The sequence below is a fragment of the Urocitellus parryii genome, chromosome 10, assembly GCF_045843805.1.
Source record: "Urocitellus parryii isolate mUroPar1 chromosome 10, mUroPar1.hap1, whole genome shotgun sequence".
NCBI classification, from domain to species: domain Eukaryota; kingdom Metazoa; phylum Chordata; class Mammalia; order Rodentia; family Sciuridae; genus Urocitellus; species Urocitellus parryii.
Genome location: NC_135540.1, coordinates 91,408,830 through 91,420,649, shown reverse-complemented (window position 1 = coordinate 91,420,649; position 11,820 = coordinate 91,408,830). Strand labels below are relative to the sequence as shown.

The window sequence follows — 11,820 nt, the reverse complement described above, 5'->3', positions numbered from 1 at the left end:
TACATAATGCCATAATAGTAACTGTTGTATTCTGCTACCTTTCCTATCCTCTACTATCCCCGCTCCCCTCCCTTCCCATCTTCTCTCTCTACCCCATCTACTGTAATTCATTTCTCTCCTTATTTTTTTCCCATTCCCCTCACAACCTCTTATATGTAATTTTGTATAACAATGAGGGTCTCCCTCCATTTCCATGCAATTTCCCTTTTCTCTCCCTTTCCCTCTCACCTCATGACTCTATTTAATGTTAATCTTTTCCTCCTGCTCTTCCTCCCTGCTCTGTTCTTGGTTGCTCTCATTATATCAAAGAAGACATTTGGCATTTGTTTTTTAGGGATTGGCTAGCTTCACTTAGCATAATCTGCTCTAATGCCATCCATTTCCCTGCAAATTCCATGATTTTGTCATTTTTTAGTGCTGCGTAGTACTCCATTGTGTATAAATGCCACATTTTTTTATCCATTCATCTATTGAGGGGCATCGGGGTTGGTTCCACAGTCTAGCTATTGTGAATTGTGCTGCTATGAACATTGATGTGGCAGTATCCCTGTAGTATCCTCTTTTAAGGTCTTCAGGGAATATTCCAAGAAGGGCAATAGCTGGGTCAAATGGTGGTTCCATTCCTAGCTTTCCCAGGAATCTCCATACTGCTTTCCAAATTGGCCTCACCAATTGGCAGTCCCACCAGCAATGTACAAGAGTACCCTTTTCCCCACATCCTCGCCAGCACTTGTTGTTTGACTTCATAATGGCTGCCAATCTTACTGGAGTGAGATGCTATCTTAGGGTGGTTTTGATTTGCATTTCTCTGACTGCTAGAGATGGTGAGCATTTTTTCATGTACTTCATGTACTTGCATATTTTCATGTACTTGTCTCCCTAAAGAGAGAAATAGAAGAAGATCTTAGAAGATGGAAAAATATACCCTGTTCATGGATGGCAGAACTAACATCATCAAAATGGCGATATTACCACAAGTTCTCTATTGGTTCAATGCAATGCCAATCAAAATCCCTACGGCATTTCTTGTAGAAATAGATAAAGCAATCATGAAATTCATATGGAAAAATAAAAGACCCAGAATAGCAAAAGCAATTCTAAGCAGGAAGTGTGAATCAGGAGGTGTAGCGATACCAGATTTCAAACTGTACTACAGAGCAATAGTAACAAAAACAGCATGGTACTGGTACCAAAACAGGCGGGTGGACCAATGGTATAGAATAGAGGACACAGAGACCAATCCACAAAATTACAACTATCTTATATTCGAAAAAGGGGCTAAAAGCATGCAATGGAAGAAGGATAGCATCTTCAACAAATGGTGCTGGGAAAACTGGAAATCCATATGCAACAAAATGAAACTGAATCCCTTTCTCTCACCATGCACAAAAGTTAACTCAAAATGGATCAAGGACCTTGATATCAAATCAGAGACTATGCATCTGATAGAAGAAAAGGTTGGCTCCGATCTACATATTGTGGGGTCGGGCTCCAAATTCCTTAATAGGACACCCATAGCACAAGAGTTAATAACTAGAATCAACAAATGGGACTTACTCAAACTAAAAAGTTTTTTCTCAGCAAGAGAAACAATAAGAGAGGTAAACAGGGAGCCTACATCATGGGAACAAATGTTTACTCCTCACACTTCAGATAGAGCCCTAATATCCAGAGTATACAAAGAACTCAAAAAATTAAACAATAAGAAAACAAATAACCCAATCAACAAATGGGCCAAAGACCTGAACAGACACTTCTCAGAGGAGGACATACAATCAATCAACTTATATTATTCTAATATTAATTTTTAGGGGGTATCGAGAAAGCTGCTATTAGTCCATTCTTGTTTTACTACTGAAACATATACGTTATTGTGATAGCCATGTGTACATAAAAGACATTCATATTTTTTCTTCTGTTAATGGAATATCTCCCCAAGTTGCCATTTTCCTTTTATTTTTTTCATAGACTGTTACATGCAATGAGAGCCTGATAGTAAGGAGAAATTTTAGTTTTTGTTATTTCTTTTATAATAGAAAAATTTTTGTAAGAAAGGAACTATTTCTTAATGCTTTTATGAAATTATATTCTTAAGGCAAATTTAAAGCAATAGTAATGCATGTTTGCTGGTTGTATCTGCATTGGTGAGGAAAAGGGCTCTAAATTTTAGTCACATAAAATTTTAATTATCATCATGCATATTTTCACCCCATGATTTTTTGCATATTTTTATATAAGACCCTCAGTAGATAACCTACTAATAATGAATGGATGGTCTAAATATTTTAAAGAGCAGAAAAAAAGGAGTGTAAAGTAGAAAGAAGCCTTGAACCTGGAAATACTAGTTTTGTTATATTTAACTCAAGGCAAATCAATGACAGTTTTTCCTCAGATTGGGATTTTTTTCCTAGTTGTGGTTTATATTTTGAGTACATATGGATTATTTTTCTGATCAAGTCACACACATTTTCAAGTCAGTATATGCAAGTTCTCAAGTTTCTATACCAGCAGCTTCTGCATGTCTGTGTGTGTGTGTGTGTGTGTGTGTGTGTGTGTGTGTGTGTGTAGTTACTCTTCTTATGAATATGTGAGTCCAAAGAAGAAGCCAGTCTCTTATGCAAATATTTGGCTCCATAAAATTTACTGAGTTCAGGGCAATCTTTTTCCTCCTGTGATAGAAATAATGGTGAGTCACATCTTTGAAATTTCTTCTGTCTCATGCCTCATCTACCTTAGAAGACAGGGATTAGGATGGAGATGAAACTTCTTCCCTCTCAGAAGTTTGGCGGCAATCAGAGGTGTCACCAGAATGCTCTTCCTCACATTCCTTTTCACAACCACAGAGGTCCCTCATCTGCACAGTGACATCCTTGTATGCCTCAGTCTTCTTTAATGAGGAAGAAGGATGTCAAGAGTACAGGAACATTATTAGAATAATAAACAATGGATGTCTCCCAACCAAACTGTAGATCTTGTGGAGGGCTGGTTTTTTAGCTGCTGAGGAAAGAAGCCTTGCCTGAGGAGTTTGTGTTTTATATGTTTGTGTGGCCTCTCATCCCTGGAAAAGGAAATAAAGTCTGTTAAACAATGCCCACCTATGCTCAAGTCTCCATCCCACCTATACACACCCTATCCCACCCCAACACACATGCTTTCTCTCTCTCTCTCTCTCTCTCTCTCTCTCTCTCTCTCTCACACACACACACACACACACACACACACACACACACACACATCAAATCCTTTTCTAGGACCCAAAACAGGGGAAGAGATTTCTACTTTTGGGAACCGGATCAAGACAAATTCTGACTCAAAATGCAAGGCAGGTGGCCCCTTCTTGTTCTCCTTTGGAGTTCAAGGGCTTGGGTGTTGGACAACTGCTCCTCATTCTAGGAAGAGGAAAGAAGCAAGTAAAAACCCAAGCTGGGTCATTCTTCAATCTAGCAGCTTTGGCAAAGGTGAGTATCTCCCTCCACCATCTATACTTCTGCCTGTGGTTGCTGCCTCCTAACAAAGAATGTGATGTGTCATGGGTCTGAGATCTCATATGCTGCATCAGGAAAGCACAAATTATGATACTCTTTATTATCATAGGAGTTGTACTTCGACCTTCCCAACCTTTACCCCATCATTCCTCCCTCCCTGGGCTCTGCAGCTTTGGAGAACCTGCCCTACCTCTGATCCTCATCTAATCTCAACCTGATGAAGTGGGTAGTAGGGCAAGGGTTCCTATTCAATACATTGCTTGGGAGAAGTTTGAAAAAGCAAGTATTCAGTGGTGTAGGTCTTACATTGTGAAGGTCTTTGTATAAATATCAATAAATAAAATACAATGTAGCCATTTTTTTAAAAAAAATCTTTAGAAATTAAAACTTCATGGCTGAACAAGTCTTTAGAATATTTGCCTCTATCTAACTTCTGGATTTTTACCCAAAGTGTTTTTGCAGATAATTGTATTCATTTATTCTTTTATAAGAAGTTATATTCATAATACTTTTCAGAATTCTTATTTTCATAAGTGGATAATGTAAACACATCAAGGAATGACTAATCTTAAATGGTTGGTTTTAACTATTTGATATAAAAATAAATAATAACTTAGCTTGGGAGTAGCCCAGTGATACAGCACTTGTATACCATGCATAAGGCCCTGGGCTTGATCCCCTGAACCCAAGAAATAAACAAACAAATAATAAATAAAAACCTTTCTTGGAGAAAATGAAATGCATTTTTTTTTCTTTTGAAAGATAAAATATGATTATATTTTGGTTTTACTAAAATTAAGGTGATGCTATACATTATAGCTATTGACCTTTCCAAAATTTATATTAAGTGTCTTGAGATCCAGGATTAAGATTTGTTTATTTTTTAAGAAATGAAGAAATGAGTTTAGGATTAATTTCACATCACCTGGCTGTAGTACAGTATTATAAGAGACATAGTTGGCTTAATATGCACCCTGCAAATAACTCCATGTGGTCATAAAATAATAAAGAATTTTAGCTAGGAAATAAACACATAACAAGGAGTTAGAACTCTGCCCATACAGCCAGGAGGCATATTACTATTCTTGGTATTATCTTGAATCTTTCCTGAAGAGCTGTAACTTTATGAGCCAGGCTGAGTGCACTGAAAATCCACAAGGGTCAAAGCAGAGAAAACAGGATGATGCATTTCACTCACCCCTCACCCATGCAAGACATTCACGAGTCTTTCTTTCCAGCGTACACTCAACCACCCTTTATGTTTCCAGAACTTCATTTTTAAATCACTTTCACTTTCCCATTTGTGCTACTTTTTGACAATTATATTAGAGATTAAGGGTTGGAGATCAGAACTAAAGAAAGTTTCTATCCTGTTCTTTGTTACTTTGCTATAATAACCTGGCAAATATTCCTTAACTTCTTTAGTATCAATTTCTACTTTGTAATATGTTGATTTAGAGTCAGGACAAAGTAGAATTTTGTATGAAAGAATTGTCAAGCTTTTCTTTGATTTCTGCTTAGGCAGTAAATATCCCAAGGTATTACCTAGAAGTCTCTTCACACACACACACACACACACACACACACACACACACAATCATGTTTTGTCACTATATTCATTAAATATTTTACACATTTTATAAAAGTATATAATCACTATAATGGCCTTACAACATTATATATCAGCAGATTATTAGTTTTCTGAATTAATATCACAAGAAAAGTGACTACTCCTACATTGAAACATTATAGAACAGCTACTTTGAGCAATCACCTACAGTCTTAACCTTAGTTATATATCTCTTATTTGTTCATTTAAGTTTTAACAAGTGACTTGTGTTATACTTCAGATGACATCTGGGAAACTGTCTTATCATTTGTGATAAGACAGGTAATGTGAGATAAATGTGAGACACTTAGAGTAAAATTACTACATTTTCTAATAAAGTTTATGAAGATGCATTCAAAAGAACATTTCAGATAAGCAATCAAATGAACAGTTTATTCAATTGAACATTTCAGACAATTGATATGAATTTTTTGACAGAGTGCTGTAAATGAACAATATTTAATATTTTAATGCCAACAGTGATATTTTGATTGAAATTAATTTTAAGACTTGTTGGTGTAGTTCTGTCTTCTGAATGAAAATGCTGGCTACCTGTTCTAAAATTTACCTGCATATATTTGAGGAAAAGAATAGAAAATGTCTGAAATGAAAGGTTATGGAAAATCCAGGATGTGTGGTTACTAACATTCATAATTTTCTTTTCCTTTTTGTTGAATGCTATGCTTAAAGCTGTACCACTAATATCTGATTGGGATTTATGGTTTAAAATTTCATGACAGTTATTTTCTTTATTATAAAAGAACAAGTCATTTAGTTGTATTATATAACAGAACTCATTACTTTATAAATTAGGAAAAATCATTTAAATTTAAAAATCATTTAAATTTGTGATGCATTATTTCCATCAGTAGAATACTCACAATTATTAAGAGTGAAAAGCACCCCGTTTTTGAAAGACCCCCGTTTCCTTGTCCAAGGAGAATCACACAAAGCACTGGCTGCAAAAGCACGAGGTGGTTTATTGAGACACAGGCGCCTGCGGGTGTCCAGCAGAACCTCAGCCAGAGCTTTGGTGAACTGGCACACCGGGCTTGGGGATACAGAGATTTTTATAGGGTTTGGGACAGGTTTTGCGCGCGCGGGAAGCAACAGGTTTCTTATTGGTTTGTTTAAATCTAGCATATAGGCCACCTAGGGGGTACAGGTCTGCATTCCAAAAACCACAGGTCTGCATTCTATTCTTTCTGTTCCTGCTTATCTGTTCCTGTTTATTCATTCATGCCTCAGGATGTGGGTGCTCTGTCCTTTCTCAACCGGTTATATGGAAAGCACATCCAGCGCCTGAGCCTGTTTGTGACAAGCCCGGTATCTTGATTTCATATCTTGGCCTAAGGTAACTGGGCTAACTGGGCTAGGGTCTTTCAAGAGTATCTGCAATGTGAAGAGAAGCAAAGGATACCTTCAGACCAAACCTAGGTAAGTCAAGTGGAAAACTAAACACAGATTTTTAACAAGTTCAAAAATTCAATTCATGCCATCTAATACAGATTCCTTCATTATTAAATCTCTACTGTGTACATCTGCCACAATCAAGGAAAATAAAATAGCATGAAAGAATAGTGTTGCAGTTTTACTTAAATATTATTAAAGCAAAAAAAATTTGTTGTTGTTTAAAATGAATGTCTTAGGGGGCTGGGGTTGTAGTTAAATGGAAGAGTGCTTGCCTACCACCTGTGAGGCACTGGGTTTGATCCTCAGCACCACATAAAAATAAAAAATAAATAAACTAAAAGTATATGTTTATCTACAGCTAAATAAAGAAAGATTGTATTCTACAAATAATTCATTGTCTTTGTAACGAACTTCTGCAATTTACATGATAATGATTCTCAATAGGTATAGGCAGAATAGGCAGGGGTAAGTGCAGGCTCATTAACAATGATGCCTTAAAAGCAAAAGCACAGATGATGTTCCAATGCCAAAAAAAGATCTTTGGGGCATACAATATGCTGTTATTTTCATAGTTGAAATATGGATTATAATTTGATCATTGAGTGAATCTGAGATTTTATTAAAGCATTGCACAATTAAGTATCTTAATTTGCTTGCTAATTGGCAGTGTAATTTTCTTATTGTTAAAAACAATAAAGACAGCTTTCTCTTTAAAATTTTTTTAACCTGGAAGAATAAGTTTTCTATTCACATATTGAATTTGAATAGATGAGCACAGTTAAATAAATCAAAGATAATGAAAAATATGACGATAAAATTATTTTTATATGACAGGTAAGTAATTGTAATATTCTAAGCTGCCAGTAGAGAAAGTCTAAATTACTTTTGGAATTTTTTACATAAAATATGGCACTCTAAAATTTTAGAATTTGATGCAAACAATATTTTTGTTTTCTTCACAAACTACACTTTTGAAATAGGTAGTACATCTGATTCCATGTTGGAGAATCCCTTACATGATTTGCCTGAGAGGCATTTGTTTAAGGATGAAAAAATTCCATGTAATTGAGAACAAATAAATATTTAACCTTGCCCAAGGAAAGAAGGAAAAGATTTAGTTTCTCTGGCTTAAAAAACTTAGTCTCAATTTTACAGCATGGATATATTCTTTCCCTTTGGAACAATCTGAATGTAGATTGTTCTTTTTTTCTTCCTAGGAACTCAATCTCTTTAATAAGCTTACATTAACTCTTTCTTCTGATATGATATCAACAGATAAATCATTAGCTTACTACTTTACACATAACTGAATAACATTCAGCCATTAATGTAACATGACCAGGTGCCAACAGGTATTCTTCTCCTGTACTTGTTATTCTACAAACAACATCTAAAATTTCAAATACTGAGAAAAATATTTGACTCATCTTGCCCTCAGATACAAGACATAAAAAAGGAATTGTTTACATACAAACACAATCTTTAAAGAAGTCAGACAATGAAGCCCAGAGTAATTAGAAAATAAATTCCATACTGTTATCATGTGAAACATGAGATAGGCTAAGGCCCCACAACTGTGACTGTCATCATCAGAACAAGAGATATTTTATCTTTTTATCTTTAGAAGAGAATATCTTGCTTTTATTTCCTGAGTAGACTGAGCACTCAAGACACTGCTTTACCTAAATATGACAAGAAAAGAAATAGGAACATCCTAAAGATCTGACTTGACTTTGTGACTTTTGAGTAAGATAATAACTTCTTTTTCTCTCTCTCAGTCCTCTCTTCCTATTTTGAAAAGACTATATGAGTGGGTTATTTTCAATATTCTGGGAATTCTAGGTCTTGAGACAGAGAGGCTAGCAGGATCTATGTCCGAGATCTCCTGGCCCAAAGGGATAAATAAAAACAAACCAAAGAAGCATGGCTGAACATTGGGTTTGAAGGCTGGGCCCCCTACAACAAGTGGCTCTTCCCTTGCAGTAAGTCTCTTTTCATTGGTGGGTTTTGGGGGCTTACCTATGGTTTTCTGCCTCACTGAGGTAGCTAAGGGAGACAGAGTTGTAGAGGTGAGACATGGCCTATCAAATCTCCTTCAGCATCTTGAGATAGATGCTATATTGGTTATTGGAACAGAACTTAGTAATGTTGAAGCTGGGGCACGAGGCCTGTGGACCATGTAGGTGTAGAGCAGCACAGTGAATGCTCCTGCACACCTAGTTCCATGATGTGATCACTTTTGTTCAGCCAAAGTCCACAAAACTTCAGTCATATTCAACAGTCACATCTCACAATGTGCCACTCAAAATCAGTCTTCCACTCAACCCAGTAAAGTGTGGTGGAAGTTCCCTACCTGGTGAAGTTGTTGAGTATGTGACCTTTCATCCAAACATGGTACCTGAATGTGAGTAGAGTCTCACGTCCTGCACTGAGAGCAACTCCCCTGTTGACTGGTGACAAGGGCAGTGATGCTGTTAGAATGATCATTTCTGTCTTGGTGTTAGGAAGGTTGAGCCAAATGAAAGATTTTCTAGGTACTCATTAACCAGTTCAAGGGCAGGCAGTTGATGTCAGACAGAAGCATGTTAAAAATGCTAATTCAGTTCGTGGAATTAGGGAGTAGGTTCTCAGGGTAGAACTAACCTTTTATTACACTTGTGATATGGTAGCCTGCATTGTGCTAGTAAAGGTAGGGTTGGACCCCCATGTCCAATAGGTAGAAGACCAGTCTAATGGATTCCTCCCAGTGCTCTCAGATGATCTCCAGCATTTAGATCCTGACTATGGAATGTTGAGCTACCAGGGTGATATCCACATTGTCTGTAGCAGGCTCATACTTATTCTGTAGGAAGTACGTTGGGTTCTGTGCATGGTGAACTCAAGGACTAGAAAATTTTTTCATAGACTCTCTGCTATTCTCCCTTCTCTAAACCAGCACCTAGCACTTTGTTACTTTCCTTAAGCAGGAATTAGAAATAGAAAGGAGTAGAATCCAAGCATTTCACCACAGGGAATATAGATGTCTTAGATTATGGCAATGCAATACCAACAAAATTAGAAAATATAGGATTGATTTATTGTAGATTTTTTTTTAAATTCCCATTTCTACAACTCAGGAAATCTTTGGGCTTTAGAGTAATTGTATCACTAGGTCTAGGACAATCAAATGTATGGGTTTCTCCAAAGATAAGGGACAGGAGCTTTTATGGATCCACTTTTGCTTTTTTTCAGCTAATCTTTAGCCACTTTCCAAATTCATTCACTGTTTCTTCATCTATTTCTGTAACATTGTTCACTTGGGGTAGAATCATCTTCAATATCTCTTCTGTTAAGCAAAAATCCTCTATCTTATATACAATTCAAGGGTCCTCCATCTCTGAACTCTTTAAACACCACCATCACCCTGTTTTGCCCTTGGCCACACCAGAGTCAGTCAAAATCAGTGTATCAATTTCTGTTTATTGTTTTAATATTTGTCTGTTGAAACTAAAAGGATTATGAATCATTTAATAGAAGGGCATACGCTTCTGTATATCCCTTGGGGTTAGAGTCAAGTGAGTCATGTGCACAGATAGTTGAGTACCCGGTAACTAGCTAGTACCTTTCATTTCAGGGATCCCCCTCTGCATGCTCTTTTATAAAGCCTTAGCACTCCTTTAAATGGCTTCATGGCTTATTTTATTTGACAATTTTTTTTAAAATTTCAAGTTGTAATTACTATCATTTGCTTAAAACTGCTTTCTATTAAATTAAGTTTAAGTCATTTTAAGACAATTAAGTATAAGAAATTTAAGATAATTATAAATTTCAAAAAAAAATGTCCTTTTTTTTGTACCAGGGATTGAACTCAGGAGCACTTAACCACTGAGCCACATCCCAATCCACATCATTTTTCTTTCTCTTTTTTTTTTCTTTTTCTTTCTTTTTTTTTTTTTTTTTTTGAGACAGAGTCTTAAAGTTGCTCAAGACCTTCCTAAGTTGCTGAGGCTAGGTTTGAACTTGCCATACTCTTGCCTCAACCTCCTGAGCTGCTGGGATTATAGATATGTACCACCAAATCTTGCTAAATTTTAAGAAATGTTAAAATAATTCACATGAAATTATACAAAGATTTGAAGTTCCTTTTACCAGCATTTCTCCTATGATAAACTATAAACAACTTGCAAAACTATAGTATAATATCAAAACAAGAATATTATTAAAGTTAAAATATAGACTTACTCAATCACTACAGGATCCCTTGTGTTGCCTTTTTATAGCTCTACCTACTCTCCTCTAGTTACTTCATCAAATCCTGGCAGCCATTAATTAGTTCTTCATCAGAAAGTTTGCCATTTCAAGAATGTTATATAATAGAATCATATAGTATTTTACATTTTGGGATTTGTTTTTCTCATCAATATAATTTCCTGGAGATGCATCAAGATTGTTGTATATAAGCAGAACTCTTGATTGTTCAAAAGTGAGTCTTGGAATGGTTGATAGTAGAAGAGTCCATACTATAACAAATGTGGTCATATCTGGTCCAGAAGCCAATGAAAGAAAAGAGGTCTGACTGAAATATGATTCTTGTAGATATTCTTTGAGATGACCAAAATCTCGTTTAATATAGTAGACAAAAGAATGGTCATTTCTAGGAATAATTTGAATAAATATACCCAAATGAAAATTTATCAAGCTGTGTACTTTAGTAGTCATGAAATTTTCTCTCTTAATGCTATATTTAAACAAATATATTTATTAAAATAGAAACCCAAGATGTATTCATAAATATTTATTGTTATGTATAATTTATAGATTATAAATCTATGAATAATTCCATGTGATGTAGAAATCATAATTAATTTTCTATATTATGAATTATAAATTATTTTTAGTTTTGTAATCTATAAATTATATGTAGTTATAAATATGATTGATTTTATATATTATAAATCTATAAAATAATGTATTTATATATTGAAATATATACATTTAGTTATAAGTATAAATATGATTCATTTTAGAAATATATATTTGCCAATCCATATTTGCAAATTATTGTTATGTGAAATATAAAGAAGCAGTTTTAGCATTATTTGCATATCAATTGTTTGAAAGTATTTGAACAGTGATTAACAGGATTTAGCATGACAGAAAATATGACAGAGTCTCAGGGGTTGGGCATTGGATAAAATCCTTATCTCCTCATTGTTCACTGGTGCATTTTGATCTTGGAAATATAGTGGCTACATTATTATTTTTGCCATGAATTATCCAAGGGTTCCAAACTCTCATCTAGTATTTCTGAATAATTAGTGAAAAGAAATTGTA

General features: G+C 35.2%; 1 protein-coding gene across 1 annotated transcript in view; it reads right to left on the bottom strand.

Moving 5' to 3' along the window:
* Positions 1 to 2,746: 2,746 nt before the first annotated feature.
* LOC113176219 (beta-casein) overlaps positions 2,747 to 11,820 on the bottom strand; it is a 100,682-nt gene continuing 91,608 nt past the window's right edge. Inside the window, exon 6 of the mRNA XM_077803137.1 lies at positions 2,747 to 2,887. Coding sequence (XP_077659263.1) covers positions 2,747 to 2,887 — 141 coding nt within the window. The remainder of the gene's footprint in view (positions 2,888 to 11,820) is intronic.